The sequence below is a fragment of the Furipterus horrens genome, unplaced genomic scaffold (assembly GCF_987537825.1).
Source record: "Furipterus horrens unplaced genomic scaffold, mFurHor1.1.pri manual_scaffold_13, whole genome shotgun sequence".
NCBI classification, from domain to species: domain Eukaryota; kingdom Metazoa; phylum Chordata; class Mammalia; order Chiroptera; family Furipteridae; genus Furipterus; species Furipterus horrens.
In genome coordinates, this window is record NW_028327183.1 from 46,286,015 (window position 1) to 46,303,243 (window position 17,229).

Sequence of the window (17,229 nt, forward strand, 5' to 3'; positions counted from 1 at the left end):
GATACAGATCGCCAACCTAGAACAAACAAAAAAACAAAAACAGTATTGTAAATTATATACCAATGAGATGTGTCACGTTTCATAAAGACCTTCTCTAAATTAAATCTGAGTACTTAGTTCCACCAGGTAGTGACAGGCACCCAGGAGGACCCACGCAGGGCCAACCCCTCAGGGAGGTGCAGGGAAGATGAGACAATGCTGCTCACCACGTACAGACAAGCCCCAGACACCAGTCAGGCCCAGCGGGCATAGGACTTACCATCCTCCAGCCTGAGCTCCTGCCCACCTCACAGTCCCCACACTGGCCCTTTCAACAGTTTTGATCCAGGTTATCTCTTTTATGACTTGTTAATGTCAAGTTGTCTACCAAGTGTATTCATAATGTAAACTACATAGTAAAGAATACCCATGCGCTGCAAAATCAAAGGGAATGTCATTTAACTTCATAAATGCACTGATTGCATGAGGTTTCTGGGTAGAAGGTATAAGTAACCACTATCAGCAATAACAATAGTCCATGTTTCCAAAGCCCTTCTGAGTTGTCAGCACCAAAGATACTGTCTCTTCTCAGAACAGTGCCTTCACCCCAAAAAGTGCTCATGCAGTCCCTTTGTGGTCATACTTTCCCCCACACCTAACTTCTGGCAGCAACAATCTATTCTCCAGCTTTGTAGTTACGCCCAGATGTTACATACATGGAATTACCCCTTATGTAATCTCTGAGATCGGCTTCTTTCCAGGCATAATGCCTTTGCGATCTCGCCAACTGGTCAGGTGTATCTATAGTTCCTGCTTCTATTGCTGAGCATGTTTCAGTGTGAGGGTGTTTCTTACAAGTTGTGTATCAGCTCACGTGTTGATGGACATTAGGGTTGTGTCCAGTCTGGGGCTATTACAAATAAATAGCTATAAACATTCATGGAATTTTTATGTCAGACCATAAGGTGTTGCTTCCCTGGGATAAAGGCCCAAGAGTGTGAGTGCCAAGTCATGTGGTAAATAAGTCTTTCATGTAGAAGAAACTGCCAAACTGTTTTTCCAGAGTGCTGGGCCATTTTGCTTTTCCACAGTAATGTGTGAGATCCGGTTTCTCAGCATCCTTATCAACACTTAGCATCGTTCATATTTTGTTCATTTCTACCACCTAATAGATGAGAGGCGGTATTTCCCTGTGGTGTTAGCTGCAGATCCCTAATGCTAATGACTGTGAGCATCTTTTCCTGTGCCTGTCTGCTGTCTGTGCGTCCTCTGTAAGGTGCTGCTCATCCTTTCCCCATCTGTTCTCATTCTTTGTTTACCATTTACTTTTTAAAAAATCCTCACCAAGAACATGTCTACTAATTTTAGGAGAGAGAAAGAGAGAGAAGGAAAGATCATTGTGACAGAGAAACATGGATCTGTGGCCTCCCCTACGCGCCTGGACTGGGGATTCACCCACAGCCTTTGGTGTATGGGAGGACACTCCACCCAATTGGGAAATCCAGCCAGGGCTCTTACTGTTTACTCATGAGAGCTTTCCATGTTCTTGTGTATCCTGGATGTTTACTTTTCATATAGTTGGATAATCAGGGTACAAGCTTTATGTCAGGTATGTGATGTGCAAACATTTTCCCCCAAAGTTTTAAATTCTGACAAAGTGCAACTTATCAATGTTTTCTAACATGGATTATGTTTCTGATGTCATGTCTCCAGGGCACTAATATTTTCTTCATTTTTTTTTCTAGAAGACTTATAGTTTTAGGTTTTACATTTAGATCCATTTTGAGTTAAATTTTATATAAAATGTGAGATATAGTTATAGATTCTGTTACCCATGGCATATCAATGCTTAATTATTCTGTTATTTACTGACTTTATGTCCCCCATTTAATTGCTTTATGATCCTTGTCAAAAATCAGATGAGCACATTGTGTGGGTCTCTTTCTAGTCTGTATTCTGTCCTACTGATCTGTGGCTACTCACCTGTCAGTACTACACCGTCCTCATTACTGTGGCCTTATAGTAATTCTTTATATTGAGTAGCAAGTCCTCCAACATTTTTTTCTTTTCAAAACTGTTTTGCCCACTGAAGTTTGTTTGCCTTTCTGTAAAATTTTATGTAATTTATTGGGGGTGACAAGAATCACAAAACCATACAGGTTTCAAGTGCACAACTCAGTAAAACATGTGCCCACTGCATCCTGGGCCCATCGCCCCAAGCAAGGTCTCCTTCCATCCCCATTTCCCCCATTGCCCCCTCACCCTCCCCCCTTTCCCTCTGAATTAACTTCTCTGTATCTTCAAAATTTTCTGGGATCTTCATTGTAATTATGTTAAATCTGGAGATCAATTTAGGGAAAACTGACACCTTAACTATATTTATGCTGCATCTTCCAAATCAGGATGTGAATGTCTCCCCATTTGTTTAGTCTGTCTTTAATTCCTTTCATTCATTATTTGTAGTTTCCTCACATACGTTGTGTACATGTTTTATTAGACTTATCTCTAAATTTTCAATGGAGGGCTAAATGGTACTACTTTTTAAATTTAAATTTCCTCCTGTTATTGCTAGTGTATAAAATACAATTTTTTGTGTGTTGACTTTGTATCCTACAACCTTTCCAATTTCAATGCTTAGTTCCAATCTTTTTGTTTTTTGTTTGGTAGGCGTAGGGAGATGGCTTCACTTCCCTGGTAATTTCACGTGTCCACATGAGGCCCATCAGCAAGGACCAGGTGCAGCTAACCTTAACCTTAACCTTGGCAGAACACTCCAGTCCTCCCGGGACAGGAGAGCAGGGAGGCTGATGAAGAGCTGCCATAAAACTGTCCTAAGAAAGTTTCTCCCTGCTGCCCCCCAACTATGACAACATCTGAGGCTCCTGCGTCTCCCATGCGGGGTTGAGCTGCGGGCTGTGAAACTGCTTGGCTACAGCGTCACCTTCCCTACTCAGCAGCACGGTGTCCTGTCATCCTTGCTGCTGTCACCTGGACTCCTTTGCTGTGTCACCCCGTGCAAGGGACACAGCAGCTGGCACCTGTGGCAGGTCTTAGTCTTGTGTCCATGTAAGTGATAAGCTTTCTGAATCTAAAAAGGGCCTGTTGTCTTGTGCCTGGCTGCATTTATCAGCCTTGCCTATGGCTTGGCGGTAGCTTCTGTGGGATTTCTATGTAGACAATTTAATTATACAGACACGAATCCCTCAAATATTACCCTTTATGAAATTGTTTCATAGTCAGTTGTACTGTTTATCAAGGGCTTTCTGTTTTAGTCAGCAATTCCTTGATCCTAGGTAGACAATTGTGAATAAACTACAAGCTAATTAATGTAGGAAACAGGTCTGCGCTCCCAGCAGCTGTGCTGTGTAAACGGCAGGTGAGTCCACATGTGGAACACCCGTCAGGTGCACGGGCAGAAGGACACATCAGGGAAACGTGCCGACACAAACACCAACCCCTGCAGACACCTGCCAAATGAGGAGAGGAGGGCTAATGTACATGCGTGCACCGACCACTCAGACTGAGGTATTGCACATACACTTGGAGAGAAGAGGAAGGAGTTCATCCACTAACCACGAGCTCTCACAAGGTCTGAGTCTCTGCTTTCTCTCTCTTACACCTTCTCAGTCTATTCCCTGCGATGGAGGCTGCAGTCAGCAGAGAACAGAGGGGCCCATCTGATAATAACCCAAATATTATCTCATCTCAATAACAGTGATAATGACAATAAAGTAATAGTGAGAATCATGGGTGGAGCCTGTTTTGGACAAGGCTCTCTACAAGGTGCTCTTTCCGTCTGTTTTGTGTACCCAGGGGGTCTATCCTACGTCTGTCTTTTCCTTTGCACTCTCCGTAGCGGGGTTTCTATGGCCCCTTTTCCTCTAGATCTCTCTGCAACATCATAATTTCCCCCGAATAACTCTGAAGAATTGTAGGTGGTGAAGATCTAGAGGTAAACTGTGTGTGGGAGTAGAGGGACCTTTGAAACGTCCCAGGTGCAGAAGTATGGGAAGTTGAGAATGAGCTGACGTTTGGTGGGTGATGTGCCAGGGAGTCTTTACCAACTGGGTTCCCTGTCGGCAGTGTTCAGGGAAGGACATGTCGTAACTTGGAAAGGTTTTATGTGGTATTTACTCTGAGATTTAGTGTTACGTGGGAAGGCAGCAGCCAGTTAGAACTCGTTCAGGAATATTCTGGCAGCCCTGCCCTTCTGTTGTAATGTGACATTCATGAGTGCATGATGTATATAAGTCAGGATGTGGTCCCAGGCCCAGCGCTCTGCATCAACTATTCTGGAGGGTAATCATGGGGCCCAGGACCTTTGGTAAGGGGGCCCCAGCTTCAAGTCTAGCTGATGTGTTATCACATCCCTAATGTACCTCTGAACCTCAAACTGAATTCTCTTTCCTGTTCAGTTCTTGACTTCTCACTCTGTAACCACCCCTGTGCCATCTCTGACTACGCTGCAAACTCTCCCCCAACCTGCAAGTTTCAGAATCTTAGCTCCTCCCAGAGCCCCCCTGCCCTGCCAGCCAGAGTCAGTCTCAGCATCTACTCTGAGCTGTTAGCTACAGCAGCAGAAGCTCATTGACATCATCTTAGGGCCCCTGGTAGTGACCAGAAGGCTACTCTCCAGCATTATTCTCATTCCCCTTCTGTTTCTCAGTTGCTGCCTTCATTGTTCAACTCCTGTGCTCATGCTCAGCAGGAGACCCAGGTGAGAACAGGGCACTGCGGAAGGGAGGGGCTCCCTAGGGTCTTAGATGGGTCTTTGGAGCTTGTTCTCCTCTGGCTCCTCTAGACCCTGGACAGTGGATGTGCCTGCCAGCAACCAAGTGTGGGGACCAGATCTACAACCCCTTGGAGGAGTGCTGTGATGACAAGACCATCCTGCCCTTGAACCAGACCCGCCTCTGCACCCCCAACTGTACTTTCTGGCCCTGCTTCCAGCACTGCTGCCTTGAGTCCTTGGGCTCTCAGAATCGGGCTGTTGTGAGGTTTAAGGTCCCGGGCATGAAGTCCAGCTGCATGTCTGCCCCCCTCACCAGGATCTGTTCCCAGGTAAGGGTCAAGTTCTGGCTGGGGCGCTGGGGGGGACGGGGACAGGGGATGTAGTTTTGTTGTCTGTGTTTGTTGCACCCAGATATGCAGTCTCTGCTAAGTTATCCGTCACCCCATTTCTGCATCAACATGTGATCTGTTTCTCTCCCTCTCTCTCTCTCTCTCTCTCTCTCTCTCTCTCTCTCTCTCTCTCTCTCTCTCTCTCTCTCTCTCTCTCTCTCTCTCTCTCTCTCTCTCTCCCTATTTCTATAAAGAAATACCTGCCCAGCAAGCCCTCTGCCAGAACTGAATTTGTCTGGACCATCCTGAGGAGCACAGACACAGAACACTCAAGACTGTGATATTTATGAGATTTATGGGGATGACCACTTGGTAAGTTATGTGAAGTCTCATCTCTGGAGTGTACACCTGAAACTTATATAATGTACTCTGACTGTATGTGAAAAATAGAAATTGAGTCCTGACCAGTATGGCTCAATTGGTTGGGACATCGCTCCACAATGGAAAAATTGCAGGTTCGATTCTTGGTCAGGACACACGCCGAGGTTGTGGGTTTGGTCCTGATCTGGACACATATGGGGGGCAACCATCAGTGATTCTCCCTCCCATCAATGTTCCTCTCTCCCTTTTTGTCTCCCTTCCTCTCTCTCCAAAAGCAATGAAAAAAATGTCCTCAGGTGAGAATAAAAATTAAAAAGGAAAAACAGTATTTAAATAAAGAAAAGATTTATTTTTATTTTTAAAGTATATTTTGTTGATTATGCTGTTACTGTTCTCCCAATTTGCTTCCCCTTTGTTCCCCTCCACCCAGTACCCACCTCCCCCCAGCAATCCCACCCCCTTAGTTCATGTCCATGGGTCATGCATATAAGTTCTTTGGCTTCACCCTTTCCTATATTATTCTTAACTTCCCCCTGTCTGTTTTGTACCAACCAATTATGCTTCCTAGTCCCTGCACCATTTCCCCATTTCTCCCCCTTCCCCCTCCCAGCTGATAACCCTCCAAATGATCCCCATACCTATGATTCTGTTCCTGTTCTGGTTTGCTTAGTTGGTTTTTGGTTTTAATTTTTTTAGCTTCTGTTGTTGATAGTTGTGTATTTGTTCTCATTTTAATGTTCACAGTTTTGAACCACTTTTTCTTAAGTAAATCCCTTTACCATTTCATATAATAAGGGCTTGGTGATGATGAACTGCTTTAGATTTATCTTGTCTGGGAGGACTTTATCTGCCCTTCCATTCTAAATGGTAGCTTTGCTGGATAGAGTAGTCTTGGTTACAGATCCTTGCTTTTCATCATTTTGATACTTTTTGCCTGTCCCTTGTTGCCTCCAAAGTTTCTTTTGAGAAATCAGCTGATAGTCTTATAAGAACCCCTTTGTAGGTAACTCTCTTCTTTTCTCTTGCTGCCTTTAAGATTCTCTCTTTAACATTTGGCGTTTTAATTATGATGTGTCTTAGTGTGGTCCTCTTTGGGTCTAGCTTGTTTGGGACTCCCTGTGCTTCCTGGGCTTGTATATCTATTTCCTTTGCCAAATTTGGGAAGTGTTCCTTCATTATTTTTTCACATAAGTTTTCAATTTCTTGCTCTTTCTGTCTCCTTCTGGCAGCCCTATTATTCAGATATTGGCATATTTAAAGTTGTCCCAGACTTTCCTAAGACTCTCCTCATTTTTTTCAATTCTTGTTTCCTCATTCTGTACTGGTTGACTGTTTATTTCTTCCTTATGTTTCAAATCATTTATCTGAACCCTGGTTTCCTTCCCTTCACCATTGTTTCTGTGTAGACTTTCTTTTGTTTCACTTAGCATAGCTTTCACTTCTTCCCTTATGGATTTGTCATACTCAAGCATATCTGTCAAGCCTGTGACCATCTTTATCACCAGTGTTTTGAACTCTACTTTTGTTAGGTTGACTATCCCCTCATCATTTAGTTCTCCCACTGGAACCTTGATCTGTTCCCCCTTTTGGGCCATACTTCTCTGTCTCCTCAACTTGACAGGCTCCTGTGTTTGTTTGCCTGTGTGTCTTATTTTATGGAGTGGAGCCTTAGGTATTCATCTGTGTGGGGCGACCTGTTTCACCATGTGTAGCACTGTGTAGGGAGGAGGGGTCTGAGAGGGAACAATGCCACTTACTCAACACTTGCCCCTTTTCCAGGCACTTCTCCCACTTTACATATGGGACTGGTGCCCCTCTGGTTGTTGTCCTGGCCATGGTTCCCAGAGAGGGTGGGTCTATGGACATTCTAGGACTGTGGGGGCCCTCAAAACAAATGGACTCTGCTGAGAGACCAGCAGTCTCTTTCTCCACCCAAAAACCACTGGTTTTCACAGTCAGAGCAATAAGGCTTTAATTTTTCTAGCGTTGGAACCGTGAGTTGTGCATTCTGGTCTGATGCTGGGAAAACCCCCCCGGGTGTCCCTCTCAACTTTAATAATGTGAGACTGCACTTTCCACTGGCCTGCCGCTGCCACTGCCACCGCTGCTGCCACCACCACACTGCGTCCTCTCTGCCCCAGCTCCACCCCTCCTCCCTGTCAAGATGAGTCCTTCTTCACTATATCTTTGTTGGACTTTCATGCAGTTCGATTTTCTGTAACTTCTCGTGGTCTTCAATTTTGAGGTAGTTGTATTCTTTCTTAGTTGTGGAGGGAGAGGTAGTGTGCTGTCTACACCTCCATCTTGGCCAGAAGTCTTTCTTTTCTTTCCTTTTCATTTTCTTTTCTTCCTTCCTTCCTTTACTTCTTTCTTTCTTTCCTTTTTTTCTTCCTTCCTTTCTTCCTTCCTTTCTTTCTATCATTCTTTCTTATTTTTAAGGAGGGGAAGGGAAGGAGAAAGGGAGGGAGAAACATCAATGTGTGGTTGCCTCTCACACACCCCCAACTGGGGACCTGGACTCAACCCGGGCATGTGCCCTGACTGGAAATCTAACTGGTGATCCTTTGGTTCACAGGCTGGTGCTCAACCCACTGACCCTCACCAGCTAGGGGTATTTCTTTCTTTTTAAGATGTATGAGCTTTTAGTTTTCTACTGTGCTTGCCCAGGAATTGTGATGGGGCATCTGGCACCACCTAATATGAAACAGCACTGAGACTCCCCTGAGGAGATGGCTTCAGGTTCATTCCCATGTGAAACAGGTGTGAGTGTTGACATTGCCTTTTTTTGTTGTTGTTGTTTACCTAGGACCTCGGCCATCATTAGGTTCCTCTCTGCAGACTTCGTGGGGGGGGGGTTGACTTTTGGTCTGCTGCAGGGAAGGCACACGTGATTGGCTCCAATGTGCAGTAGAAGGGAGCGAGGTGGGACTCAAAGCCGTCAGAATCCAACACAAAAAATCAAATCTCCCTCCTATACAGGGGGATAAAGAGAGCTACTTGTAAATAGCCTATATGACCCTTTGAGAAAGTGCAGAGATTTGAACCCAGGACTGTCTAACCCCAAACACTCATCACTGTCAAGTCACGGCTCTCGGTGTCCGTGGACTGGCCCTCAATGCACATTTCACTAGCACAGTCCCCGAGACGCCCCTCCCCTCCCCTGACCTCCCTCCACCCACCCCCCCCCAAGTCCTGAGCCAACTGCCTACAGAGATGAGGATCCAAGCCAGGAGGGCAGATGGGCTCCTCCCTCCTCAGAGATGCCAACCCCAGCTCTGCCCTGGGGGCCCTGTTTTTCTCTGGGACTGGCAGAGACACTGGGCTGGGTGCAGGGCCTACCTTCAGTCTCCCCAGGAAACACCTGGGGCAGAGGACAAAAGAGCTGAAGCCACATTTTTTAGAGGGCATGATGGGGCAGTTAAGTGTCGGGGTCCCACTGGGAAAGTATCAAGACTTGGAGCCCCACACAAGCCAGGCGATGGAAATGAATCCTGTAAGACCTGACCAGCAAACCGGGAAAGCTGATGCATACATGCCTCAATGCTACAGCCAGTGGGCCCCGGTGGGAATCGGGCCATGAGAAAATGCTTCAGTCCTTTGAAGCTCGCCCTATTCTTTCACTTCGCTTGATCGCTTTATTGTACCAGCAGCAGAGGTTTTGACTTTAACTCAGAAAGAACTCACCCTTCCTATTTTACGGCCTCTGAAGTCTTTGCGTCCAACACACCCTGTCCTGAGGGAGACCTCAACAATTCTTCAATTCTTACCTCTGAACAATATCTGTTTTCTGTAATCAGCACTGCTTAACATTGGTTGATGAGTTTTACACGCATGCTCTAGGCCAGTGGTTCTCAACCTTTTAATGCCGTGACCCTTTAATACAGTTCCTCATACTGTGGTTGTAACAGAACCCCTGGGCTGCTCCGATTGGAACAGAACCCACAGGCCGTTTAGTTAGGGGCCCGATTGCCTGCCGCCAGAATTACAACTCTCAGTACTAGAGTTCAGTGAAAGGAAAAAAGAACCGTTTATTTAACAGTTAAATAGATTTAGATTATTTGCGAATTTCTGCTGTTGAGTCTTATGTTCTTTAAAATACCCACAGCACATAGTTCTGCCTCCCCCTACCAAACCAGGCCAGCCTCAGGAAAGTCAGAAACAGTGTTTCCCTGCTTCCCAGGCACAGTTCGGCTTTACCAGTAGCTGCCCATCACTCAATTCTGATTGGGGAGGTCCTTTCTGTGCTGTGGTGCCCGCCAGCTCTCAATGCAGAACCGCCTGGATTCTCAGCCTCCTCGTAAACTGCCTTCTTCCTGCAAACCGTGGATCTTCTCTCCTTCTCAAAACTGCATGGCGAGAGCCTCTTAAAGCGTCCTGGAGAGCCCTCTCAAAACCGCATGGAGAACTCAGCTTCTAAATCCCCATGGAGAAGGCCCCTTCACCAAGCCGCATGGAGGGGGCGCGTGAGAGAGAGAGAGAGAGAGAGCGAGAGAGAGAGTCCCAGTGAGCGAATCTGAGTGAGAAAGAGTCCGAGTGAGCGAGTCCCAGCCAAAATATCCGCAGCTGCTTATATATCCCTTACTGTGTCCTCTGACGCAGTGGGTGTTGCACCCAGTTCTGACCTTTCACAGAACCCTATGCAGGCTCTGTAGGCTCCTTCCGTACCATCCCACAGTCCAAGACCCCTCACATCTTCTTGGGCCTTGGAAGTATCAAAGTCATTTTGCATAACAAAGACACTAGCAACTAGCCCCAGGCATGCAAAGGTGTCTTAAAAGCTGCTTCCTTTTCCCCATCCCCCAGCCGCAAACTCTGGGATTTGTTTTGGGACACCCCTGTTTCTGTAACAGGGTGACCCCCAACTATAAAATTATCTTCATGGCTACTTCATAACTGTAATTTTGCTACTGTTATGAATCATAATGTAAATATCTGATATGCAGGATGTATTTTCATTGTTACAAATTGAACATAACTAAAGCACAGTGATTAATCACAAAAACAATATGTAATTATATATGTGTTTTCCGATGGTCTTAGGTGACCCCTGTGAAAGGATCGTTCGACCCCCAAAGGAGTCGCAACCCACAGGTTGAGAACCGCTGTTCTAAGCCCTTAAGCTGACTACTCTCAATAAAAGACCGGGGGGGAAGGCCATTGAGGCATCTGGCTCAGACATGTACTGGCCTTCTTTCCCCTGGCACGACCTGCCTGGGAAGTCTTCATTTCTTCAGCGATACCAGGGATCTCTGCGGGTCGGGGGTCCCCAACAGCCTGGGGCCAAGGTAGAGGACGGGGTCTAATCTTCGGGCTTCACCCAGACCGGGAGGCTTCGAGCCACCGCCGCAGACAGCACAGCTCCATCGACAGGAATTGGCCCCTTCATCCCACAGAAAGGGACAGCAGTTCCGACTTTCGGTGTCCCCGCCGGTGCGTCAGAGATAAGGGGAAGGTCTAAAGCCGGTTTTTCAGCTGTTTCGGTTTTGATTCTCCCTTCACGTCCCCCACCATTTGACTTCTCCCCACTTAAGGAACCCCAGCTGAGTTTAGCGGTGGGGATCGGGGATATCGAACCTGAAACTAGTCTGTCTGCCGTTCTTTGCGCGCCGAAGGAAACATGGGGAACGGGCTTTCTAAGGAACAGGAGACTCCTTCCCGAGTAGTAAAACAATTGCTTGAACACTCGGGATGCCAAGCAGAGGAAGAAACTTTAATTGCACTTTTAAAAGTTGTCAAAGATTACTGCCCGTGGCTCCCTGACAGAGGGACGCTGATCTGGATACTGCGGGGAGGGGAGGGCAGAAACGGACTTGGCTCCAGGAGAGTGGCACCCACATCAGAGCACAAACTTTGGTCACTCGGGGAACGGGTAGGCGGTGTTGGTGCCTTTGTAAACCAGGGCTCATCAGGTTGAAGAAAATATGTATGATGACTCTGAGAAGGCTTGTGTGGAGGACCAGGGCTGTGTTCCCCTGACTGAGGAGGAAGGGGCTGGTGCTGAGTCTACTATGGGGGGGAAGCTCCGGGAGCGAGCGCCCCTGAGTGGGACGATGAACTGGATAGTTTGGGTCAACGTCAGCCCCCTCTACTGGCAGAGTTGCTTCCCCCACTGCCACCAACTGCTACCATTCCTTCTAAAGGCTCCCACGTAATGCAGAAATGTTTGTTACAGGCCATGCAAGTGGGGGATCATGGAGCTATGCAAGCATTTCCTAGAGTTGTTAAGCCTCAGAAGTACAGTGAAAAACCCACTCACAAGCCCATGTCTGTGAGGTATATAAGGATCTTAAGACACGTATTAAAGAGCATGGGCTTCAGTCTCCTTACACCTCTGGGCTCCTCGCCGCTCTTATGGAAATGTATCGCATGGCCCCTGTGACTGGACCGATTTGGCACGGACTGTCCTGGCTCCCATTCAACTCTCACCTTGGAAATCTGAATATCAAGGGATATGCCACACACAGGCTACGGAGAATAATTCGAGCGGGAGTCCGGTCACCTTTAAAATGTTTCTGGGGGTAGGACAATTTGTCGACCCCGAGGAACAGGCCAAGATGAATCCGCTGGCATTTGCTCAAAGATCACTCATGGCTCTCAGAGCATTTAAACTTGTTCCAGACACCAGGACCAAGGCTATGGGCTCCTTCACTAACATTCGTCAAGGAGCTACTGAACCTTATTTAAATTTTGTTGACTGACTCCAGATTGAAAGTGAAGGGGCAGCTACGGCTTTACTCCCTAATTAGCATCAGACAATGCCAACTGGGACTGCCAATCAATCAGCCTTTAACTCTATCTGGCTGAAGGCCACTGATATTAGTCAACTTGTTAAGGCTTGTCAGGACGTAGGAACAGAGGAGCACAGGGCTAGTCTTGCCACCACCGCTGCCACGGCCGCAGTCACCACTGCTCTTCGAGACAACGTTAAGTATTTTAATTGTGGGAAACCTGGCCATACGCAGAAGGAATGTCGCAGCAAGGGGAAGGAGGATAACCATTTCCCATCCCCTTGCCTAAGGTATGCCGTCATTGTGGCAAAGGGAAGCACTGGTGTAATCACTGCCGATCTAAATATGACAAGGGTGGCAAGCTTCTCCCTCCTCAGGGAAATGGGAAAGGGGGTGCAAGCTCCAGCAGCCTGAATCCAAGCAGGAGCCAGCAGGCAGGAACGATCAGCAGCTGCTGCGGAACCAGGCAAGCACCACGTTACCCACCTCCGTGCTGCCACAAGGGGGAGCACAGGACTGGGCCTGGTCACCACCAGAGAGCTCATCTTACAAAAACAGGAACAGTTGTTCAGGTCCCCACGAGAGTGTGGGGACCTTTACCCAAAGGCATGGTTACTCTAATAATTGGAAGATCTAGTTTCACTTGTCAGGGTCTCATAGTTCAACCTGGGGTTATAGACTCAGACTTTCAAGGAGAAATTCAAGTTATGTTGTCTACTACCGGCTGCCATGTTATACCAGCTGCCATGCTATACCATCCCAGACAAGAGTTGCTCAACTTCTACTCCCTTATTTTGTTCCCAATGTTCAACAGATAGAGAGGCGGGACAGAAGTTTCAGAAGCACCAATGATCACTCGGTGTTTTGGACAGCCTTCATTGAACTAAATAAACATATCCTGAAGGTCTCCATTAGAGGCCAGGACTTCCATGGATTGCTGGATACCGAAGCTGATATTACTATCCAGGGAATTGGAGGGGCTTCAAAGCCTTTGCAAAGCCTCTGGACTCTCAGATGCTGTGGTCCGGAGGGGCAAGAGGGGCAGATACGTCACTATGTTCTTCCAGCCCCCCTCAACATTTGGGGACAGGACCTCTTAATCCAGTGAGGAATGCAGGTCACCCTACCACCTTTTCCCTAGTGGCTACTGTTCATGCCTCTCCTCTACCTCTTACCTGGTTGTCCAACATGCCGGTTTGGGTTGATCGGTGACCACTGAAAGGGGAGAGGCTCAACCATCTTAAGAAATTGGTCCATAAACAGCTCAATGCCAGTTGAATTGAACCTTCCAGCAGTCCATGGAATACCACAGTTTTTATGGTCCCCAGGAAATCAGGGAAGTGGAGACTAATTCATGATCGTAGAAAGATTAAGGAAATTTTGAAGCCAATGGGGGCACTTCAACCAGGTGTCCCTAATCCTGGCTGTATCCCTAAGGATTGGCCTCTTAATAGTCATTGATCTGAAGGATTTCTTCTTTACTATTCCCTTGCAGAGAAAGATAGGGAAAAGTTTGCCTTTTCTGTCCCAGTTCTTAATAACTCTCAAGCTCTTCAACGTTATCAGTGGAAAGTACTCCCACAGGGCAAGCTTCATAGTCCCACTATCTGTCAGCATTATGTTCATCAAGTCTTGCAACCTATTGACAGCAATTTAGTGATATTCTACTTTATCACTATATGGATGACATCTTGCTCGCCTCCCCAAACAGAAGAGACTTTGGCCCAGGCTTATACTTGCTTGCAACATAATGTTTCTACGGATGGACTAGTTATTTCTCCTGACAAGGTCCAGTGCTGCGAGGCATGAAAATACTTAGGTTATGTCTTGTTTTCATGTACTCTCGGGCCACAAGCCCTAAAACTGAGGCTTCCACAGCCTTTACCTCTCGATTCCCTTCAAAACCTGCTTGGCTGCATTAATTGGCTTCATCCCAGTCTAGGAATTGCCACCCACCAGCTCCGTCCTCTGTTTGAGTCTCTTAAAGGGGATTCCAACTTTAACTCTCCCTGGACTCTATGCCCCCTGGCTCTTAAAGAGCTTGAGCTGGTGAGTGAACACACTCAGTGCCGACAATTGTCTAGAATCAGTTCCTCCATGCTGGCCCGACTCTTCTGTTCTCCAACCTTAGATACACCAGCCGGCTTGATGGGCCAATTGCTTCCTGCCTTGGGTATGAATGAGTGGTTGTTCTTATCTCGTCAACCCAAGCAAACTATCAGCACCTATGTCAGTTCCCCATCTGCTCTTATTATTAAGGGGTGAGAGCGCTCGGACCAACTTTTGGGACATGATCTGGCAATCATTCACCTCCCCCTTACCCAATTATATCTACATCAATTGTTTTCTCAATCTTTTGATTTTCAAGATGCCTTAGTAGATTATGTTGGGAGGATCGAGATACACCTACCCCCAGACAAACTCTTGCAAAATATCCCCATGCTTAACACCAGGTTCAAGAGTAAGTACAGCCAATCACCTGTTAAGGGAGCTCACACCGTATTTGTTGACGGATCTGGAAAAACTGGTATGGCTGCCATCACTTGGCAGGAAGGTGGCAAATGAGAGAATGTTGCCTCACAAGGACATTCTTCAACCCAGCAAGGGGAAATTTCTGGAACTATTTTAGCACTCCAGCGTTGGCCCTCAGAGCCTCTCAATCTTGTGTGTGATTCGGGCTATCCTGTTTATACTGTTTATAGTCTTCTGAACATTGATTAGGCACTTCTAAAAACTAGTATTGATCCTCAATTGTTTTCACTCTTCGTTACCCTTCAAAGTCTTATAGACAAGAGGACTCATCCCCTATTCGTAACCCATATCCGCTCTCGCTCTGGTTCACCTAGACCTATTACTGAGAACAATGCCAAGGTCAATGCTTTAGTCAGTGTTATGGATAGCTTCCAACAAGCAGCCGACTCACATAACTTTTTTCATCGGAACAGTCAGGCCTTAAGGAAGCATTTCCATATCAGCAAATCTCCAGCAAAGCAAATTGTGCGGCAATGTCCTGACTCCCAGGCAAATTGGCAAGTCCCTGCCATCCCAGGATACTGACCCCTGTGGACTTCAATCACATTCCATCTGGCAACAGATGTAATTCATTATCCACCTTTTGGAAAACTAATGAATATCCACTTTTCCACAGATACGCACTCGGGTGCTCTTCATGCCTCTGCCCTCACCGGCAAGTCAGCATGGTACATCAAAGCCCATTGGCTAGAGGGTTTTTGTTTTTCAGGGCTCACCAATCCAATTAAGACTAATAATGGTCCAGGATATATTTCTAGGTCTGTTCAATTTTTTACAAAATTGGAAAATTCAACATAAAACTGGAATGCCATATAAACCTACTGGCCAAGCAATTCTCAAGCATGCTCACCATACTCTTTAAGACTCTCTTTAACAAACAGAAAAAAGGGGAGCCAAGAGTCCTCACCAAAAAATGTATTAATGATGGCTGTATACACCTATAATTTTTTTAATGGTGATGAGTCCCCATTGAGAGACATTTTGCCAAAAAGGACAAGAATGGTCCCCATCGTCCTGTCCCATACAAGGACCCAGTTGGAAATGGAAAATGGGAAGGACCAGTTGAATCAATAACATGGGAATGAGGGTGTGTTTGTGTTCTGTCCCCGACAGGACCTGTGTGGATTCCAGCCAAACAAGTAAAACCCTACCATGGCCAAACAACATTCACACAGTCGCATGTGGATAACACGGAGCTACAGGATCCGGGAACTGGAGATGACCTACTAGCTAGTGGAGGTGATGCTGACTGACAGACGTCAGAGGACCAGAACCCATCAATGGAGGAAGGGGCACCAGCCAATGGGCCCTAAAGCCCCATTTGAACCCCGTGGAGTAACAGGGGGGGATTTGAAGGCCCTTAACACAAGGGCCATTATGACGATTATGGGGTCACTGACACCCCAGAAAATAAACTTCTAGCATATCTTTCTGTGATATCAGCCAATTCTACCAAGATTATTTTGATTCTCACTATCTGGTTGTCTTGGCGGTTCCGCGATGGTCTCCTCAGAGAATGACCATGTGTGTGGGAGCCATATCCTTGATCCACTGGTGTTTCTGCTTCATACCTGGTGGAATATGGAACCCCCACTTTCCAACAATGACACTGAATGAAATGGGGGAACTTGGCTTCCTCCTAGTGGACGCTAAGAAGAAGGGCGCCATTGGTTATGGGTCCCTGAAGGTACTGCCTATGTTTCTGACCATTTACCTGTGACCCAGCCTTCTCCAGGCTGTGTGTTGCATTCCTGGGAAGAAATATGCCTCCACTTGCAGGGGGTGTTTTCCATCAACTTGAAAGGCGATATTGACCAACAGCTCTTGGAGTTACATCAACTGTGGGCAACCGCTCGTCGTGGTTTAGGAAATTGTAGCCCCGGCCTGAGCATGACTGCCGCCGGCAATCCCGGACGTACCTGTCTTTTAATCTCAACATCAGGCTGCGTGTGGGACATGACTGACAACCACTCAGAGGGTTGCCATGGGAATTAGATTTGAAAAATGCTTATTATGCTTTAGAACTTGCTCTGCTTTCTTTATCTGTAGTATAATATAAACAATTTCTACATAGGAATGTATGAAACCTTGCACCTAATGCCAGTGTGGCGCCAAGATGTTTAATAAACCAGAACACAGACTGGTCACTGTGCCCCCTGTACTCGTACATGTAATCTGTTATTGTTCGCTATAACCCTAACGCCTCCAAGCTATTGATGACTCATGAATCTTGACCTTGTATCTCTCATGTGTATCCTCCTCAATAAAAGACATGAGGGATGAAGGTTTGGCTGCTGGTCTCCACTAGAGAGGCAGTCACCTTCCTTCCCCCAGACGTAACAAAGTGTCCTGGGTTTGTTCCGCCGTGGTCACGAAGGCTCTACTGAACAGAGCAGCTTCCAACCGAGCCTAGGGTGTGTGCGGCACCTTCACCATAATCAACAACTTGAGGACATTAAAAAACTGACTGAGCAAAGTGTTTTCCAAACTTTGAATGACAACCTCCAATGGATGAATCCCAAAACCTCGTTTGATGAACTTAATCTAA

General features: G+C 46.6%; 1 protein-coding gene across 3 annotated transcripts; it reads left to right on the forward strand.

The window, feature by feature from the left end:
- Positions 1-4,218: 4,218 nt before the first annotated feature.
- Positions 4,219-16,118, forward strand: IGFL4 (IGF like family member 4). Of its 3 annotated transcripts, XR_016507669.1 has the most exons (6): positions 4,219-4,303; positions 4,646-4,696; positions 4,781-5,040; positions 5,295-5,412; positions 10,462-10,706; positions 15,795-16,118. XR_016507669.1 is itself a non-coding variant. In XM_090259848.1 (5 exons), the coding sequence occupies exons 1-4, from the start codon at positions 4,285-4,287 to the stop codon at positions 5,379-5,381; spliced, it is 417 nt and encodes a 138-aa protein (XP_090115974.1). In that variant the 5' UTR covers positions 4,219-4,284; the 3' UTR covers positions 5,382-5,412; positions 15,795-16,118. The 3 variants fall into 3 exon arrangements, 2 of the variants coding, with proteins under 2 accessions (XP_090115974.1, XP_090115973.1); XM_090259848.1 differs by lacking the exon at positions 10,462-10,706; XM_090259847.1 differs by lacking the exons at positions 10,462-10,706; positions 15,795-16,118 and having other exon boundaries at positions 5,295-5,776.
- The last annotated feature ends 1,111 nt before the right edge of the window (positions 16,119-17,229 follow it).

What these genes read in the sequence shown, in the direction of transcription:
- IGFL4 (XM_090259848.1), top strand. An exon ending in ATGCTCAGCAGGAGACCCAG is followed by an intron (nt 4,697 to 4,780) that starts GTGAGAACAGGG and finishes TGGCTCCTCTAG; the next exon opens with ACCCTGGACAGTGGATGTGC. An exon ending in TCACCAGGATCTGTTCCCAG is followed by an intron (nt 5,041 to 5,294) that starts GTAAGGGTCAAG and finishes ATTTCTATAAAG; the next exon opens with AAATACCTGCCCAGCAAGCC.